Raw genomic sequence first — 22012 nt, 5'->3', positions numbered from 1 at the left:
CCACAACTGCAAGAAGAGAGAGATGAGTAGATTTTAATCACTGTATTACATGTGAGAAATGACATGACTAGTGTATCATCTGTGATCTCTAAAGAGAAACAGCTATGTACTGAAAACTGAAGATTAGAGTAGACTTCAGTGACACTTGTGATGCATTGTGTGAAACATCACAAGCCAAGAAAATGATCTTGAATAAACTGGCAATAGCAAAGCACCCATCTGCTTATGTCAGAAAGATAGTTTGCAAATAAAATTCATTAGCCATTAAATATTTCAAATATTAACAATTTTTAAGACCTTTATGTTTTTCCAGTTCTGAAAAGAAGGAACTATACATCTGTTAGAGAGGCTCAAATCTATAAAAACAAATTGGTTAGGAAACAGCCATGACTAACACCACAGCTCACTAATTTCATATTCCAGACTCAACTACCACAGTATAATTATAGGTAATAAAGGCAGGAGGAACTATAAAGGAATTCTGATGTTAGGACTTTGATTTACTTTACTCTTTTGCTGATCATTCCGATTCTGAAACAATGTGTCTGGTTTTACATTTGGCTGAGATACAGCTTTCCTTATATTCTTTAAGTGTGATGTTACCCAAATATAAGGAAAGAGGACCTCATAAACCTCACCTGTTTTTTCTGCCATCAGACATGGTAAAATCCAGGTAGAACAATGTGCACTAGACACCTCTAACGAACTTGCATCCCAAGCCATAATCTTATAAGGGATGCTCTTCAAACTGCAAATTATCAAACCACAGCAATCTGCACAAGTATAGTTGTAGCTGATACCAAATTTTAGAGCAGAATTTCCCACAGCAGTTACAGCTAGCACTTTTAATTGTGTGAAGCTGGTGTCTATACCAGCTTCACATGAAGCTATCAAAATATATAAGATTTTGCTCCTGATTCTTTGTCCCTGCACAAAAAGGTCAACCTACACTGATAAAAAACATGATACCATAACCTGGGCAAGAAGATGCTAATTAACAAGGGTGAGGTGCCTAGTCAAATGTGTAAAGAAGCCCGTGTTAATGTTCTTTACTGCTGCAACTCAACTCTTTTCAAAGCCTGAGTTAGCATCCGCAGTGTATTGTAAGCATGTCCTTGAAATAGAATTCATTGCTGTTCCAGTGATCAAAACGTAGAATATTTTAACAATGAAAATCAGCGCTTGCAAATTTTGGGGAGACGAGTCCTTGAGTTACTGGTCCAAAATTGACTTGCAAAAATATGTAGCTACTCATTATGAGGCAAATACAAATTGAGAAAATGCCCTTTTGAAAGAGCAGTTAATTTTTTTTTTCTTACTGCATATAGCTTAAGCACCTTTATAAAATGCTCGCTTGATTTATAAAAATTGATACAAATCTATTACTGAAAAGCAAAATATATTAATTTAGCAGATACATTCTCCCTCTTCCATCCTTTATTCTTTCTAATGAGACTGGAGAGAGAAACAAAGTCAATCACAAGCTTCCTAGATACATTTTTTGAAATGCTGGGAATATAGGTAAATATACTCAATATTCAATTCTGGTAAATTCCTCATGCATTTGAGAATTTGACATGTTTTTAACCCATGTAATTTCTTCATTTAGCATCTTTAGCAACTGTGGAAACAATTGTAAAACTTGTTGTCAAGCAACATATCAGAAGTGCCACAAGGGTTAAATCACTATCCTATCATACAGTAACCTATCACACAGAGGTGAATAACAGATGCCTAGAAGGCAGAAGAGTAATGTGTAAAGCTTACAAAGTCATGTGCCCTGGACTCTTCTAGGCTCAGGAACTTCCTGAACCAGTGAAGACAGTTCTCCAGCCAGAAGATCAGACTGAGCAAGCTCCAACAAAAAAAACTTGGGTGTTGACTTGTAACATCCAACTACTTTTAAATTAAAATAAACAAAACCAGCTGTCTTACGAGGTTACCTCCAGAGATTGAAAGAGAATGCATTTTGTGCCCCATTCTGAAGAAAATGTTAGTTTCCTTAGAGAAAGGAAGCCTGCATCATGTACAAAACTAGAGAATTAGTGTTCTTCCTGCTTCACACAAAACCAGTTGAGTGACACAGGCAATTGGCTTCTTTACCTGAAGTTAAAAGTAGCTGAAGCACATACATTTGCATTCTCAAATATGTTGCCAACTCAGAAAAGAAAAAAAAACACAAGGGTTTTGGTTTCATGTATGTACTAACCTATAAATTAGTTGTTTCTTAGCTTCTGGATTTCACTGACTTTTAACAGAGGAAGTTCTTTGACATTAGACTTGACAAAAAGTTGGTGTCAAGGTAACATACTAAATAGAGCAAGTGCCCCATTTTAAGTTAGGAATCTAAAGATTCCATGCAACAAAATCACGCCTTTTCTAAAGAGTTCTCAAAACCACATATACAAGTAGAAGAGTTTATCCAACCATGTCACCAAGTGTGATTGGAATGAATCTAGGAGTGTAATGAACTTTCAGCAGCATTGTGCAGTCTAGCATGATATGTGAACAAAACCTGAGGCAGATCTGGTTGAAATGTCAATTTACTGTCAACAATTTCTCACATTCAATAAACTCCAAGGGAAATGAAGTTTCCTTTAGCAACATTTATTTAAAAATCCAACAGTCTCAAACTCACATATTACAAGTGTATCAAATGTACTGTGCAAACATTTGGATACACATTATAGGCAACTTACTTTTAAGTAAATGTACTTAAAATGTAGGAAAAATAGCGATCTGAATAAATTCTCTAGTTGCTAAAATTCTTCACTATTTTTTGTATAAGAGATTAGAGTTCATGAAGAGAATAGACTATTTTGCTAAACTTATATCAGCCTTATATTACTTCAAGCAACTCCCATGGCTTTAAGGATATTTGTATCTACTGTATATCTAGTAGATGCAAACATTTCACCTATAGCTCAGGAAAACTTCCAATAGCTAAACTGTTAACAATATAATTTCTCCATTCCCTTACCATGCTAGTCCTCCCCTAATTTTTACACCAGTCAAGCCTAACAAGGATATAAATCCTTTTACACTGCAGTACAGCACATTCATGTTATGCCCTCACTTTCTAAATTCCCCCTTTTAATTTGTCTTCTTGATCTTATAGTTCATGTAATCAGAAGAATAACTATAGGCAGTGCAGTCTAGATTCAAAGGGAGGTATATTAAGACAGGTTTAAAATGGGCTGTATTTTCCAGATTTTTACCCATTCTAACACTACCCTGTCCTTAAAGTAAAGCATGTCCCTTACGTTACTTAGAGTAAAATAAGGTCTCCACACCTGCAAGGTCTCAATATTTGAATACACCCAAGCAATTGCTTTCAACCCCAAGTTAAGTTTTCATAGAATATCCTGCAAATTCTAGAGCTCACAAACAAGAAACATGAAAACATTACAAAAATGCTCTAATCAAAGCACTTCAAAGGAAATGCAAAATTATATTATCAATATAAAACTGAAATAAAGAATTTCAGAATACTGCCCTACCAATGAGAAAATTTTGTCTGAGAATTGGACCTTGCTCAAATTGAATGAAGCAAGAACCTCTGTTCACCACAGAAGAATGTTGATCAAGAATTAAAATATTACTATAACCAGAAGTATAATTTCATACAGTACCAATCATTTCTATAAAACATAGGTAGGATGTCAACTTCATCTAAAGTATCTCCACATTTTAAAAAAAAATTTGATGAGCAGTTCTAGTTTATATTGTGGTAGTATCCTAAAATACTCAATACACAAGTGCTCCATTATCAAAAGGTACCGCTATAAAAAAATTTAGTTAAAGAACTTAAACTTCACTTTTGATACTGTCAGAGCTGAATTAACAAAGATGAAGGCAATGTATTGAGATCGGTGAAGAGACACATTTTCTCACAAAGTAAGTGCAAGAACTGAATAGAAACTGCCCTGTATTAGTTTTCTTCAGCCTTCATCCTAGGTGGCCATCTGTAAGATCTTAATATGAAGACCTGTCTTAAACACAAAAAGTCATACAGATAATGACTGTTCTGACAGAATAGCCTCTGAGCAACAAGCTCCCAAAGCTACAGGGAATAACATGATTATTTGTAGGTTAGAACACCTCAGTTATTCCCACTTAACAACAGGGGAGAGTAACAGTTTAAAAGAGAGAATACAAGGAACAGAATGCTGGCAAAAAAAAGTCAGCTAGTTGTGGAGCTGGCTTTAGGTGGAAATTTTTTTCTTGTTTTCTTTAAAGCCCTGAATCTCTGATATTCAGGATGTTGCAGAATTTACTCCAGAAAAACATGAGTGCTGCTTAAGAAATGTAAGAAAGAGGCTTACACATTAAATATCTAAATGAGTATTCCACATTTAGTCCAAGTAGTCCCCTGGCACAACAATATGGGAGAACCTGCCTCAGTTCTATCCCATTCCCAGAGGCTCAATGTATACAGAGAACATTTGGGATCTCTTCAAATGAGCTAAAGATTTGCATATCCTAACCTACAGCATGCATTTCTTTTGATAAATGTGATATTACCTGAACTACCTTCAAAGTGGTAGAATATGGTTTGCTTTATATTAAAACAGCATTTAAAAGCCCTCCAACTGTTAAAAACCAGAAGTAAAAGACCATTGCAATCTCAGCTCCAGGTGGAATACAGGAAGCGTGTCTACAGCACATATTTATCAACTTAATACTGGTTTTGATTTTCTGAGATCCTTGGATAAAGTAACTTTTATTAACAATTATTCCTGCTTAAGTTGGCTTGTTTTTGAAACAACTGATTAAACCCACACACTCGTAACACACCAAAAATGTCATGGGAAGAATGGCTTGACTTATAACTGAAAATAAATATTACATCTTTCTTTAGCCTAGGTATGATACATGTTGATAGCTCAGCATAAACATGAACTTGGAACAAGTTTGGTCTACTAAATGCTACATGCTACCTATTAACAAAATACCCTTTGGAAACAGTTCTTATTCAGAAACCAAACATGCATTTTATGCCTTTTCTAAAATGCATTAATAACAAAGACAGAAAACCCAGAATTTGAATGTGAAAACTCTGATTTAAAAGGCAAAAACTCAAAAGCTTAAATCTGCATTATCTGACTTCCAAGGTGTTTGGCACCTGCAGCATGTTCCCACCATAAGGCTGAGTTACTCAGCATTTCTCAGAATTGGTTGACAGATTTTAAACTAAACTTTTGGACTGCATATCTAAACCTTTTAGAAAACTGCTCTTGGCAACTTATTTAAGGTTTTAATAAATCACAAGAGGGCCGCTGCCTGAGACTACAACCTAAATGACAACAGATGAATTCATGATATGCAGCTACCAATAAAACCCACCCCAACCAAAGAAGGAACACATAATGAATCAAGATCTAACACACAGGCTCCTTATTTTAATTGACAGACAGCAATCCTTCAGTGCAGTTTGCATGTATCGTACAGAGCCATTCTCAAGTAAGAGATTTGTGATACTTTTAACACTGTATTAGATCTACACTGTTTCTTCAGTGCTTTTAGCTTTGACAAGAACAGCTTATGTAAAAAGCTAAAATATAATGAAGAATGACTTAAAGTATTTATGGTACTGTCTTAGATCTACTCGTGGCAAGGGAGAAAAAATAATCTTTGGAAGTCCATAAAACAAAAAATAATGTGTAGCTTTCTTCAGAACATAAGCATGCAAACTCTAGATAACCTTTAAAAGTAGCTCAGAAAACATCAAATTTATTCATAGAAAAAGCTGCATAAAATACATCCCCAGTATCAAAGTCTGGAATTACTATGAACTGAAAACTTCTACAGTTTTTAAGAGAAAATAACTTAAACTCAAATCAATAGGTAAGTTTACAATAGCTCTAACAAAAAGCACACTGCTCTACAAGTTTGAATTCATACTGCACTCACCAAAATAATTTATTCACTACAACCTAATTTTCTTGTAGTGGAGATGCAGTGGAGTAGGGCTTACCATGAAATATTTTGCCATTCAGTTTAGAAAACTCAGTATTCTCTTGTCTAGGACTGGATACTGACATCAGGAAGAAAAACAACAAAATCACACAACATCAAAAGCTAAAAGAAAATTTTAATGAAAAAAGAGGGGGCAGAGTGACGTCCCGTCTTTAATCAGAAGCAAAGACAATTTTGCTAGACTGAGTACAAGTAAGTTCTGTAAAATGAGGCATTTTCATACAGCTTTGTTATTTAGTGACATTTACATTGGGGTATTTTTGTATAGAAGTGATTTCTGGAAAGCTACTCTGTGCAAACAACACACAGTTATGGCTTCTTTTCTTTCTTTCACCATGTCAATACACAGGAGCTTCCTTGCACAACTCCATAGTCACCACACTGTAAGAGTCCTTTCAACAGAAAAAGGAAAGATTACGTTTTTCTTAAAAATCTGTGGCTTCTCTGTAAATGAAACAGCCTTTCATCGAGCAGCAGTACTGGCTGAGGATGGGGGAAGGAATGATGGGCTAATGCACACCTGGACTGTTCTCATTCTTACAGACTGAACTGGTAACAAAGTGTTTGAAATATCTTCACTATACCTTGCACTGGTCTAAGTATCAATCATGCACAGAGGCTCCATGAACACACCTACTCCAGAACCACTTTTGACTGTTGCGAATGGATTGGAGCTACCTATACACAATAACCAGTTCATGGTAAGACAAGGCAAGACTGAAGTAGTTCTCAGAACTAACAGGTACATTGGTGAAATGTTTAGTTTCCTTCCTTCTCCCTTTTGTTTAATAGAAACAGGAACCAGTTGCAAGGTAGAGAACATGGAGCTAAGTTCCTGGAGGCTATTTGTTCTCCTTGAGGCTGTATTTTCACAACTCAACATTACTGTTTTAACAATTGCAGATCCATGTTAGAGAGAAATGTCCTTGTAACAGATCCACAGTCAGTTTTTTCGCCACCAAAGTCATAGTAAAACTGATGTGCTAGAGTGCATATTCCCTGACACAGGTTATATTCATGCAGAGGGGTAATCTCACCTTGGAACATTACATTCTAGACTTAAAACTGCAGAGCAGCTGTACAAGTACCTAAATCATCAAAACCACAGCAGCTGACAGGTCACTACATGATGCTTGCTACTACATGATACTGAGTACAACAGCCTTCTGTTGGACAATTACACCTATAATCAAGTAATGCAATCTATGTATACAACCTTCTCTATCAGCTTCAAATGCTGTTCCTATTCATTTTCTGGGCTTTTGTTTGTTATTTGTTATTTTGTTTTTGCAGTGGATGGAGGTGTTTGTTTGGTTGGTTGGTTTGGAGCTTTTTTGTTTGGTTGGTTTTTTTTGTTGTTGTTTTGGAGCTTTTTTGTTTGGTTGTTTTTTTGTTTTGTTTTAACTTGCATAACTAAACAGATCAAAAGACTTTTCAACTTACTGTTCATGGAAGTCCAGCATTGGTGGCTCAAACCGGAGAGGTCGGCAATTTCCCCGATACAGGGATACACTGCAAGAAAAATTGAAATGCTGTAAAAGATACTATTAAATGACACATTTTTGCTCTCTTCCCATCTCAAATAGCCCTCTCTTAGCAAAATTCATTAATACTAATAAAGCAACTAATTCAAAAGAAGAAACGAACAAAAAAAAACTTGTCCAGTCAAAATACTGCAATTTTAGAACATGATTATGCAGTGTCTCCAAGAAAGATTACGAAAGAGCACATATCTTGAAAATGGACATAAGTGTAAACCTCTCCTTTATATAACAATGGCTGAGTGAAACAACACACTAAAAAGGTTTACATCATCTTTCATTGCAATGTTTGGACATTGCTATGAAAGATGATGTAAACATTGCAATGAAAGATGTTTTGGATATTGTCCAATGTGTAACAGTAATAAACATACACATCCTGAGTTTCTCCAGCTACTTCTATACTAGTACATAAACAATCTTGGATGCATTTGAAGATACTGAGGCCACATGTGAGAAAACACCCAATACTGTTCAAAACTTTCAATATCTAGAAGACAATAACTCTGCTCTGGAAACATTCCTTAGCTTTGCTTATACTAACCTTCTCCTGGAAACTCTTCAGGAGAATTCTAGTAGGTGAAGGCCAAAACTTAAATAGCACTCAAACAATCCATCAGTGAAGTCAACAAAGTACCTGGAAGCATTCTCTAATACTACTTATTTTCTCAGTACAGTTATATAGAGCATAATAGTTAACCCACAACAAAAATTATAAGTAAAATATACAAAGTAGTTTCATTGACTGGAAGATTTTTTTGTCATTCAGAATTATGTGATTGTGACCACAGTTAAGCATCTCTGTTGTAACACTTTCATTGAGCTGAGTAAAAATCCTATTCATACAAAAAACCAAAACAAGGGAGACAACAACACATAAAAAAAAAAAAAAAAAAAAAAGGAAGAGTAAAGAATAGAAGAAGACCAATAGCTCCTTAATAGCAAGACCAAGAGCTGCCTTTTTTTTTTCTTCAAATGTTTTTTTTCTGTTATTAAAACAGCATTACTGGTTTAGATCATCTTTGTTTTCTGACTTTGTATCAATCCTATATGTCCAAAGACAGAGCTGCAGCCACATGCCCTGGGTAAGGGAAGCTACACCACAAACCCAGCTCTACCCAGAACTACACAGCTCTCAACATGGAGGAGCTGCCAGGAAATGGGACACACACATGTGCCTTGTCTTATGCAAGCTGAGGCCTTGAGCAAAGATCAATCCAATTCCAGGAAAGCTAATTATTGATCAAATTCAGATGTCTCTCCATACTCCAGAACCACTTCAACAAGGAAGCTATTTACAGGAGTAAAATAAGAATAGTCTAGGAAGTTCTAATTGTATCCTTGACCAAAATCAAATCAAAAGCATTTTAAATAAAATTACAATGTCTCAATGACTTACAACTCTGAGACTGAATTGTCACACTTCAAGTATAATATGCAGCATGCTTATCAATTTCCAGCACTCTATGTTTGAATGTCAAAGCATCTTCAGTGCTACAGAGCCTAGTCACTAAAAATAGCTTTGTCCACATAAAAATAATATAACACTACCAAGACAGGAGTGGGCTTAGTACATCCAGGCAACCTTAGTATATACTTATGTATGTGTGTGTGTGTGTGTATCTGTGCACAAATACCATGTGTGTGCAGATCACAGTACAGTACTTCGTAAAGAAGACACCAATAGGAAAAACTGTATTCAGGTCTACAAAAAAATTAAAGTTTTTGCCACTATTAAAGTGTGGCTGTGACATTACATTTGTCAAATAAGAGTGCTTGGGGACACCTTCTCAGGTTAAAGTCAAACTGTAGGACAAATGCTCAACAAAATGAAGTTTACAAAGACACTGGGTGTAGTAGAATACAACTGGAAAACTATACTAGCAGTTAGGTTTCATAAGGATAGAACAAGTGACTAGTATGTCTTCATAGTTAACAATCTAATTTTAAAAACCACTGAGAATGCATTTCTAAATGAAAAAGGTCAAAAAGCTCCTGTAACTCCATTGTCAAGGTAACGCTAAACAAAAAAATACTAATATTAAAGTGATCTTAAAAATAATTCTGTCCATTTCTTCCAAAATGAAAACTCTGAACAGTCAGACAGCACCTCTTTTGTGTTGATAATTATTGGCAGAATGACGTATCAATTGCTTTTATGGAAGAATACAAAAAATATTTTTGATATTTACAAAAGTAATAATTAATATCTTTATTTCAAATGCATTGAAAACACTCTCAAGAGTAACTTGGCCTAACTTGAACTACCATAACACACTCAGTTCTTCACATACATGTAAAGGTTAGGCAACATTTTCTCAGGACACAGAGCTATATTATTCCGGAAAGTCAGTTGGCCATCACAGATTTTTAATATTTGTTACATTTGGTTAAAGTTTAGTTCAGGCAAAAACATCATAATGAATGCCAACTATTATAATAAAAGTAACAACTGTAATAAGATTTAAATGGGAGCAGGCAATATTGGGATTCAAACATTGCCTACTGAGGGGCCCAACATGAGTCAACTTGCAGCAGACAAGGAAATGATGATTATGTCTGCTCTGCTGGGCACTTGCTCACCAAAGGCTGGATACACCCATGGGTAGGGCAACTTTACAGCATAGTAACATTAAGTTAATTACTATTGTATGTATGTAGAAATATGGCTCCTGGTCTTATATCAAAATTTAAACATTTTTCCTTCCCTACCCCTCCAATTTTTCTAACTTTTAAAGACAATAAGAACAACATGAAAAACAAAAGATGAATCTGGAAGAGAGGACTGCTGATATCTGCCAACAAGCACCAGCAGACTAATAACTGGCCAGTAGTCATCTGAACCCATAATGTAAATGTTCTCAGCATCTTTTTCCCTCTGCAAGAATTTTGATTTTAAAAATGAGACTTGAGAGTGAACTACATATAATCCCCAGCAGAATCATTATCCTCCCTGCTCCATCCATGCTGTATCTGAGCAGACATTTACCTCAACTACTAACTAAGATATTGCTGCGACCCAGATGTAATTCACTGAAGTGCAGCTTCATGTCTCAATAGTATTTGTCACAGATGCTGTCATAAACATGGTCAAAACAGCAATGTCTGCAAACTCTGCAGCTGATACGGGCGTCCATCGGTGTTAAGTCACAATATTCTTCTGTCTTAAGGATATTTTTCAGCACTTCCATAATGCTTTGCTGTTTCTCAGAGTACTAGGCACTCAATTCTAGATAATCAATGCACATCTTTGCATTTGGAGATGAAGAAAAGGCTTGTCAAATACAGTATTTAAAGACTTCTGCAAAGTTGGACAGCAACTGTCTCTCTGTATCCTCACTTTACCTTTCTAGCTGTTCTGGGATTTCTGTAGGAGTATGCGCTCTGTGGAATCTTATCTGTAGCATCTTTACTTGTTACTGCAGAAAATTCAAATCTAAGCATACTCCACATGTAATTTTTCCCACATGACTTCAGCAGTTGTTTAAAGGGTTTTATTTCCTCTCTTGTGCCATAAATCATAAAGAAATAAAGACAGCAGAATTAAGCTGTGAAACAGCTTCTCATTATTTTGTTTAGCAACAAGAACTCTTTGAAAGCTGCTACTTTATTTCCATTAGCACAAAATCAAATAAAAGAATATCTAAAAATAACTATGTGAAGCTTTAAAGTGACAAATTGGCCAATTCTTCACAGTGGGTACTTTTTGTGCCAGAATCCTCAAAAGGGCCACTGCAGACTTTTTGAGCTAAAAAATGTTCTGTAAGTAACCTGAGTGCATCCACAACTTGTTAAAATTTAAAAATAAGGCTAAGCTGCATGTATCAGAAAAGATATTTTAATTTTTAAAACTAGAATTTTTTAAGGAAATTGGGTATTAATCACAGGTTCAGTGAGAAACTGAACTCACACAAAACAATTGACCACTTCAGTATCTGGCAGAAGCTGCTGCTAAAAATGCAGATGAATAAAAATACGAGCAAGCATTTTTTTTTCATAAACTACCCAGAGAGTAGCTAGCTCAGATATGTCAATATTAACCTTATATCAGGAAAACACATTCGTAACAAAGTCCAAAGCTAAGTATTCCCAAGGGGGAGTGTCTGGGGAAAGAACAGGGAGAAACTTGAATAGATGCACTACAACCTGACCATGGGCATGAACAAAACAAATTAAATTGCTAGTTCACTTCCCTCCTTCCACTTAGTTCTAAACTGTAGATCAGAGAACTGAATAAGCTGTCTAAATAGGGAAAAAACACTGGCAAGCTATACCAAAAAGAATAAATAATCTCTAATAAGGACAAGGAAAGACAAGTCATCTAGAGAAGTATTATTTTTAGCAATGCCATGGAAAAAAATCACCTAGAAAAGTACTTAAAGCAAAGATTCATGCAAAAGCAGTAAAAGCAGTGAGAGAGAAAAACAGAAAGCAAATTTGGTAGTTGCTATGTACCATGGTATCAGAGACCTTATGACGCAGACCTTCATCACATTGTGACTGAACTTCAAATAGGCTTGCACTCTTAAGTGGAACTATTTCTTTTCAGAGATCTAAACCAGTGTTTTAATAGAACACGCTCTAGAACACTGAAGTTTCCAATACAGAAAGCAATCTTCTTAGCTGAGAAATTAAAATTAAAAAATCCTGTAAGCAATCTAGTCCACGGCCTCAATCTCAAGAACCAACAAATTCAGTTGTTTTCTGGGAAACAATACTGTACCAAATCTATGAATGTCAATATAGGCACTTTCTTTCTGCCATTGAGATTTCATGATTTAAACAAGATACTATTCCATTTAAAGACTCTCCATAAGGTCTGGCTATATCTAAGACAGAGAAACACACTAATCATTGTTATCTTTTGTTCAACTGTCATTCCCATAAACTCATGTTCTCATACTTGCCATCTGACATACTGCAGCATGTACTACAGCTGCTTGCATTCCTGTCCACAGCTGGAGATTTCATAGGGTTTTCAAAACTTGCAAACAGAAGGATCTTAAGCCCACAATTAAGCAACTATACACATCAGAAAATAGGAACTCATTCAAAATGGGAAATTCTTGTACTATATTTCCTGAAAAGGAACAGAAAACAGGTCGTGGAAAAAACATAAATGTAGTTACTGAAAATGCACTGTGACAGTTTGCTGAATGCTACTGTGCAAGAAACAAGCTTGATTACTACTGTTCAATGCACTCATTAAACAAACAAGAATATCTGATGATTCTTCAGAGAAAAATTAGGGTCCAGAGAAAAAAGAGGCCACTTGTTTTCCTTCTCAGATATCATACATGGCAAAGTCTTCAGTAACAGATTATGTCTTCAGGACAGGAGAGGACAACACAGGGTCATGGGTTGTCTGGTCTGGAGAAAAGGAGGCTCAGAGGTGACCTCACTGCTCTCTACAACCACCTGAAAGGAGGTTGTAGCCATGCAGGGGTCAGACTCCTCCCAGGCAACCAGAGACAGAACAAAAGGAAATGGCCTCAAGCTATGCCAGGGAGATTCAGGCTGGATATTCAGAAAAAAGTCATCATGTGGTTGAGTACTGTAAAGCCTCCCTAGGGAAGACATGACATCACCATCACAAAATGAGGAAATGTACAACTCTGTGATGTGGCTCAGTGGATATGGTGGCACATGGCTGAAGGTAAGAGTTGGTGATCTTGGAGGTCTTTTCCAACCTTAATGATTCTATGATGGGACAAAGGAATGCAGGGAAGAATCTGTCAAAAATAACAAGTTTTTCTTCAAAGAGTACATCAAGAATTTTTCAAGTAGGCAAACTTTCTCCTCAATAAAAGAAACTACAGAAAACAATTTTTAAAAAATCTACAAGCAGACAACTCTCAGTTTAATTACACAGAATTATTCTGTGGTATGTATTGCAAAATGAATCAAAATTCTTCATTTTTTTTATTCTACCTGTGAAGTTTCTTCCTCATGAAGGGCCACAAAGATGATCAGAAGGACAAAGCACCTCTCCTACAAAGACAGGCTGGGAGAGTTGGGGCTACTCAGCCTGAGGAAGAGAAGGCTCTGAGGTGACCTTAGAGCACATCCCAGTACCCAAAACAGGCTACTAGAGAAGTGGAGAGGGACTTTTCACATGGTCATTTAATGTTAGGACAAGGAAGAAAGGGCTTTAAACTGAAAGAGGGAAGGTTTAAATGAGATATTAGGAAGGAATTCTTTATTGATAGCGTAGCGAGGGACAGGAACCCAGCCCATGGCAGAGAGATGGAACTAGCTTATCTTCAAGGTCCCTTCCAACCCAAACCATTCTATGATTGAGCCGTTCAATATTAAAAAGTATCTCACATCTTAGTTTCATTTCCTCTGTATGAGAAAAATAATTGGAAAAAAATCACATGGTTTGTATTTGATCTTTTTTACACTAAAATTGTTATTATTCTTATGTAAATCATCACAAATCTTACAATTAAAGTCTGTATTAAACTTTCAGAAAGATGCTTACCTTTTCTGTTGATATGAACCGAGGCCTAAAGTTGTCTCAGTCTGTAAAAAAAAAAAAAAAAACTTAAATTGAAGAGGCCAACAGCATTTTACCACCAGCAAGATAAAAAACCCAACCAAAAAATCTGGCAACTGCAATAAGTTAGTTAATCAGAGCTTTAAAATAAAAAGGAGAAGTTCTGAATTGGAGCTGAAAATGTAAAGTGGCTTTTTCCAATTAAAGAAATTAATTTTGGCCTTGGACATGAATTGTGGTAGTAATGTCCACAAACTAGAAAACAAGCAGAAACTTAGCAACCTAATAACTGAGAGAAGAAAAAAGTCCAGGAAATTATAACACTGTATGGAGCAAAAGAAAAATCTAGCATAGATAGATGTAAGAAACAAACTACAAGGAAAAGTCCGCCAATTATCTCATTGATGTAATTTAACACCTAGAAAACAAAGAAGGCTATAATCTTCATGTGATTAGGAAACATCATCTCCTTCTCTGCTAATGATCTTCTAGCCTCTATTATTCATACCTTTTCTTCCACTCTGCTGGACATTTCAGTTAATTACCTGAAAACTAGGAGGTTAGCTTGTCTAGGGACTTCCAATTAGTTTACTCTTGCCTAAGAACGACCAGCTGGTTTAGAAGGCTGCGTACGCAGTGTCCTTCTGGTACAGCTAATGTTAAAGCATACCAGACTTGGAAAATTCTGTCTTCCCACAGGATCTGGAGATCAAACTGAGGATTTTAGTCATCCTCTTAAAGACATTTCATGGCCAACCACAATACTTATCTCCTGAGAGTGGGAAGAAAGCTCACAGGTCTGATGAAGTCCATAGTGCACCTTGACCAGTTCACCTCCAGTACAAGGATGTCACTCATTTGCAAGGGGAATGCAGACTTCTATCACATTTCAGAACTAAAAATCAAGTCCCTTTTGCTGGACACTTCACTGAGTTGTATTTCAGCTAAAAATTACACTTTGTTTCTTTCTTTTTTCTAAGCTAAAAGTATTTTTTAAAATAGTTTCTTAAAAATTGTCTTTACTTAAAATATAGATTCCTTTATTAGAGGAATTTGATTTTGCTATTTGGAGACACTTTTTGGAAATTTTATAATCACTCCTATTAAATCACTGATTCTACAAACATTAATGTTTGATTCATGTCAAGGATCAATTCTGGATTGTAACTCTAAGTAGTGTTCCAGATTTAAAATGAAGTTATTTGGTTTATTCACCCTCCAGTTTCCATCAAACTAAAGAAAGCTGAAAGTGTATTATTTACCATTGTAAAACAAAGCTAATATGTTTGTAACTTGAGGATTTATTTGCAATTTTGAAAGGCAACACAGAGCATTCATTTTTTTTTGTTTAAACCCTGTAAAAAAGGGAATCAGACTGCCTCGCTTAAAGGATATTGCAAGAAGGGGTTCATATGAAATTACATTTTATAGTACAGAATAATCAGTGCAGTTTTTCTTCAGTGAAGACGACAAAACAAACAAAGTTGTTTTATACTATGCTACTGTAATTTGAAAGTCAGCAAGCTTTCCTTTAAATTTACCTACTACATTTGTACTGTAATTAGGAAATCAGTTAATTTCTTAATCTTCATTGAAACACCATTAATTTACTGAATAGAAAAAAAACCTTATACATATTTCCATGTTCTCCTAGATAAAGTATACTACTCATATACTGAATAAGCTTTTAGTTCAGCTTCTTTACTTCTGATGCCACACTCCATTTTCTATTTCCAGTAAGATATAGGTAAATATTTACTACTCAGAAACAATTTACAACAGGCTGTAAGAGAAGTTCAATTAAAATGAAGAAGGAAGAAATTTTAAATTGGTTTTAGTTAAGTGAGGAATGCTTAAGGTACAAAATATTCTGTCTAACACTTTCTAGGAAGTACTGCTAATTAACAAGTTAATTAGCCCTGAAAACTAAAGAAATTAAACACAAAAAGGCAGATCTCTTCCTTCCATACCTTGTATTTTCCTCAGACTGAAAGACAAAGGCAAACCTTCCAGTTTTAAACTGCCACACATTTTCTCAGTTCAACCATGAGAAAACTCACGGCTTGAGATAGGACAGTGGGTATATGACTTCTGTGACAGCATGCGTTTGGGAAGGTTTAGGTTCCGTAGTAGGAAAAGGTTCTTCACCCAAAGGATGGCTTAGCACAGAAATAGGCATTTAAGAAGTGTTTGGAAACTGCTCTCAAGCACATGGTGTGAATCTTGGGGCTGTCCTGTGCAAAGCCAAGAGTTTGACTCATTGATCCTTGTGGTCCCTTCCAACTGAGAATATTCTGAGATTTTAATTCCATGATTTCTTTATTTTGCTTTACCTATTGAAATGTCTTTATCTTATCCCACAAGTTTTCTCACTTTTACTCTTCAGATTTCCTTCTCCCATGCCATCCAATGGGGGAAAGCAAGCAGCTGTGTGAGACTGAGCTTCCAGCTGGAGTTAAACCACAACAACCAGAGCTACTCTGTTAAATTAACAGGTATACAAAAATGTTTTTAAACCTTGTAATCTTTACCAATGTCCTTAAAAGCACGTTAATAATTAAAATTAAATAAAACTTTCAACAATGAAGGGTTTTTTCTTTCAAAACAGAACTAAGGCACATAGTTAAGTTACCAGCAGTTACCTGACAGTCAGATTATGGAACTAACAGGTTCAGATCCTATGATAGGGAAACTAAAATAGCCATTACCAGCACTGTCCCATCCTTGACAACTAGCTTTGGCTCCAACAAGACAGCATATTCTATTAAGTATTAAATAATTTAATACAGAAAGTTGTTTGTTATACGTACTCTTAAGCACCATAATTGGCTGCCAATACCACTAAGATTAGACTCAGTCTAAGATCACACCCAGGCCAACTTTTAGACAGAGGTTATTGGAGATCAAATTTAACTCCAGAAAAAATGCAGAAATAAATGGAAATACTCATAATTGACAAAAGTGCCACTACTGCATTGCCATGGCTGTAGTTAACTGCTGGGAGTTGAATTATCTGACTGCACACCCAAGGTTTTCCTCTATATTCTGAAATTACTGATTTGCTATGAAAATATTAAGTTGAATATCTGTAGATCAGATTTAAAATCATAAATCAGTCTGCTAAGACTGGTATTTCTGAGATATATTTAAGGGCAAAAATCCATCAAATACTCATGCTTACAAAGAAATGCTTGCTTTTTGCTTTCAGATGTCCATTAAACACAGCAATATTATAAATTCATTTTAATTACACTTTCTGCTTTTTGAGCAGGAGTTGCTTGCTTTTTTTTACTCTGATTGCTTTTGTGCATATTTTGTTGTGTTGGTTTTTGCTGGGGTTTTTAAAGTTTGTTTTTTGGATCAGCGTCAATCAAGAGCAAAGAAATAGCATACCAACTTCAGCAACTATAGCATCATGGAACTAAACCAAAAATAAATCTCATGTGGCAGTTTCTATAATTACCACTCATTTTTATTACATGCCAATCTTTCAAGTCATGCAGTAAACAAAAACATACAACTGTCTTCAGTTACAAGCCCTAAACACTTTTTATTTTTTTTTAATTTGATCTCTAGGTATAATTGTGGACCTACTGTACTGCAGTCTGGCCTGCTATTTTTCCTGTGTGACTGCACAAAACTGTCAGGAACTAAAGCCATGTACCTGATCAAGCCATTATCTATTGTATAGGCTTTGCTTAATACTGTTGATTTATCAGTAAATAGAAATAAAACTATGCTTTTTAAAAAATACAGCTTAATATTTTCTTCCATAATGGATACATTGTAAAAGAGCAGAATTAGCAAAATATGATTTATATGAAACATTTATTAAATATTATCTGTACTGGAAAAGCATTATGAATAACAAAATATTGCAATGTACAGGTCAGCAAGTACAATGTATGTGTACGCTATTAATATTTCAAGATATATAATAAGTTACAGAAAAAAATTCCTTCAATTGGATTAATTTACCAATCCAAATCCCTAACATCAGTACAAAAGGAAGAGTAGAACAACTGAGTAGGAAAAAAGTGAGAAAGGGAAAAATCATCACTTTTACCAGTACTGGGCATTTATGATCCTTCCACCCAACAGGCTGTGTTCAAGACTTGAAGACAGATGATTCTTTTTTAATTTTTTTTTTAATTTAAATACAGCAGATAACATTTAGGCTGTTGCTCCTAGCAGTATCATGCCTTAATTTAATCTCTTACATAACCCTAGTAAGATTAAACTATAAATCAAGGGATTTCAGTATAAAGATCTTGAGAAAACTTGCACACAGTGAGCTAGAAAATTTGAAGGCAGTCAGCCAACAACACATTTCAAGATTTAAGAACATTTTCTCTCCACAGGGTTATATTCTCAAGACAGATTTCACTGAGAATCTGTATCTCAAAGTAGACTTTAAAGGTTCAGTATAATTATGGAAGACACCACACAATAATCTTGCATATATGGAGAATCAAAATCCATACCTTACAGCCTGAAGGCCATCTCTAAAGAAATACCCATGGCTGTTAACTTCAGCCAGAACATGAGAACAAAAAATCCCAGTAAAAAAGAAACAGTCACAACCACCAAGTTAATCTTAATGTCTCATCAATTTGTTATAATAGCTATTCTTCACTTCTTGGTAAGAGGTCATATTACCTAGCACTACATTCAGTCATCTAAACATAGGCATCTGCTGCCACTTGAGATAAATGTCCTAGGGCAGCCTGCCTGGTCCCAGACTGACATCCAGAAGGACACAGTTTCTCCTACACCCTGTGCCACATCTGCCAGGTCCATGTAGACGCCCAGGACAGTCCAGGACATCTCAAATAGCACTGGTTACCTATGTTTAAGCAACTAAAGTAGAGCTCAGAAGTCTTCAACAAGGACATTTGGGGCAATGCACGGAGGCAGACCCTCTTGGGGCTAATACCTGGGATTTCCAACACCAAATATATTTCTTTAATATTAACAAAATTTTCAACAACCAAAGTTTTCTATATTCCTACACAAGAGAGTATCCACACCAATTTAAAAGACTCTTGCAGTTCAAATTTTACATCTCGCTATTTCATTAGCTGGGTCTTTCTTGTAGAAGAGTTATGTGCTGCTTGCAATTAAATGTTGAGAGATAGCTACAAAAGTGATACACAAATGGCAGCTTAAATCTTCATGAGCTGTATGCTAATAATTAGTATAATTAAAATAAACTTACTTAATGAGATACATCTCGCTCGAGGTAATGAAAAAATGAATGCTGTAATCTGAAAGGTAGCTGAAAGTGGACTGAAGTCATTCTTGCCTTGGTCTTTCATGACCCAAACTCACATAAGGAAACAAAAACCTCATCAGTTGACTGTAGCTGATGCAACAGCTGTTGATACTGGCTTTGCAATAGTCACTCCTGAGCACAAATTATGTTTAATATAAAGCCTGGGGATGGCAACTCTTCCAGTACAAGGAGAAGAACTTCAGCTGCTCATAAGCCATGGCAATGAACTAACGTGGGTCTTACTCCGTTACAGGCACACACATGGGAAAGAAAGCTCCAGAGGCCATCTAGTCAGCTGTTGCTTGGTGGAGACCTCATTAGTGCAGGTGAGCTTTGGGCCATCCTGTTTTGGGTATCTCAAAAGACAGGAAATTTACAACTCCTTTTAATAACCTGGTCCAGTGTTTGAACATCCTCAAGATTAAAAGTCTTTTTTTTTTCTTGCATGGAAATCTGTATCCAAAGCTTCTCATCCTTTCATTCCACACAATGAAAAATCTGGTTCCTCTTTATTCCACATTGCCCAGAGCAACCAGTTTTCCTCTTGGTCTTTTCTCCTAATAGCTGAAAAAATACATCCTGACATGAAAAGCCTCCCAGCCCCTGACCATCGTGTATTACTCTGCTGTGCCTGCTCCAGTATAGCAGTGCCTTCTTCACACTGGGTAGCCCAGACTGGACACAATACTCAGCCACAGCCCAACAGGAAGGGGGAAAAAATCACACCCTTTTATCTTCTGGGTCCACATTTGTTCACAATTCAGTAGGCTGGCAGTTGTCTTTGCTACAACAGCACATGGACAACTTATGTTCAACCTGTTCTCTATCAGAACCCCCCTATGTCTTTTCTGCAGTGCTGCTGCCACAGCCCAGCCTATCCTGTCACACAGGGTTGCTCCCTCTCAGGTGCAAGCCTTGCATTTGTCTGAGCTGAAGGTCACAGGGTTCCTGTCAGCCTGCCAAAGGCCCCCTGAATAGCAGCCTTGCCCTCCAGTGTAACAGCTACTTTGACCAATTTGGTATCATCTCTAAACTCACTGAGAGTACTCTCCATGCCACCAACCAGGCTGCTAAAGACAACACTGAGCAATGCTGTCCTCAGTTCCAAGCTCCATCACAGATAACCAACAGCCAGCTGAACTCTGTCCTGTAGAATACATCCATCAAGGTCAATGGTCCAGCCACTTCACTGCCCACCTATGAGCCTGTATTCCTAATACTTTGGCTACACAGACATCAATGGAGATCACATAAAATCCCTTTAAAAAGTCAATATCCAGTGTGAAAATAAGAGTTAGTTAAAAAACATGGTTAGACTTTACTCCCTGAAAACACTATTTCTGATACACCAGAACTGAAATCTTGCCACTTGTGTTAAGAGAATTCTTTGCTGTGCCACTGAGAATGAAGTATAGATCATGCAGAAAATACTAAACTTCTACCCATAAGAGATCAACACAGCTGAATCCTACAAAGGTAATTCGGTTTCATGTCTTCTGTGTTACAAAGCCACTGCAAGTCATATTAAGGTCCTGTCTCTTTGTCATGTAGGGTCATTGTAATTCTCGCTATCAGTCTTTGCAACAAGCAGTTTACAGCAGTTTATGAACAAAGACAGCAATATGTGTTAAATATATAAGTATAAGGCTTTCTTTATTCCCACAATTTCAGCTAGTCTGCAAACCAGCAATTAGCAGTAAAATAATTTCTAGGAGTTTACCTGTGAAAAATGGTTGCAAACACGATTATTGTGGCAGATTCACGTTAAGATCATTTGACTGAAAAGTTTCACCACTTTCCTTTCTTACTTTAGCAAAACACTACCTAAAAAATACTACTACATAAACAGAAGTACTTTTCAAACAGTCTGAATTAAATAAGAACACTTTGCTCTGAAAAATAAATATTCCTTTACCATTCATTTTCCAAAGTAAAATCCTCAAAAAGTGAGCTAGTATGTTGGCTTAACATGAAAGGACAAATTATTAAAAGTAACAGTTGTAGTTTATTTCAGCTCTCCTAATAGTTGCAGATGACATCACTGTCAGAGACACGATGCATCTGTCAGGTCTGGACAAGGGTTCACATAATCAGGACAACACATGGAGGGGATGGCCTGACACTGACATAGCAAAGTTCAGCTGAAGGAGAGCTTAAATCTAAAACTGGCAAGGGAATAACTGATAGCACACTAAAGAAAAAAAATGCGCCTGGAAAGTACAGTGAAATACAAACTATATGAGCAAACAAAATACTGTCAAAACTTACAACTCATTTTGGCATTACTAAAACAAGCTTTACTAGACAGGGAAGGAACTACAATGTCCTCTCTCTGAGCACAATATCTCAAATAAACACTACACTTTAAGTAGTGATAAATACAAATCCAGTAAATTTAGAGTGTTGTAAAAAACTTGCATGAAGAAGCTGTAGATAGATTTCAGCACAAAATTATCATGATGAAGAGGCAAAACAACCTAACAAAAAACCCAAGTACACAGACCTTTGAGAAAAAAGCAGCAGCAAAACCAGCTTAGGTACAAAACTTACATACTTCTCTAGATGTTTTAAGAACAGAAGAGTCAAGCACTTGCCAGGTATAGCCTATCTACACACAACACCACCTGAAATATGAATACATGATCTCCCAAAGTCCTTTACAATCAACCACGTCTATGACTCTGAAGTGCCAAACAACTATACAGACATCTGCAAACC

The 22012-nt window shown here is 36.1% G+C and overlaps 1 protein-coding gene across 1 annotated transcript in view; it reads right to left on the bottom strand.

Moving 5' to 3' along the window:
- The window catches only part of TMEM131 (transmembrane protein 131), a 92704-nt gene that overhangs the window by 48734 nt on the left and 21958 nt on the right, over positions 1–22012 (bottom strand). The window contains exons 3-4 of the mRNA XM_021546692.3: positions 14005–14045; positions 7423–7491 (exon numbers count right to left, since the gene is read on the bottom strand). Of these exons, the coding sequence (XP_021402367.3) occupies positions 7423–7491; positions 14005–14045 (110 nt within the window). The remainder of the gene's footprint in view (positions 1–7422; positions 7492–14004; positions 14046–22012) is intronic.

Source organism: Lonchura striata, chromosome 2 (assembly GCF_046129695.1).
Source record: "Lonchura striata isolate bLonStr1 chromosome 2, bLonStr1.mat, whole genome shotgun sequence".
NCBI classification, from domain to species: Eukaryota; Metazoa; Chordata; class Aves; order Passeriformes; family Estrildidae; genus Lonchura; species Lonchura striata.
This window is presented reverse-complemented; position numbering and strand designations above follow the sequence as displayed.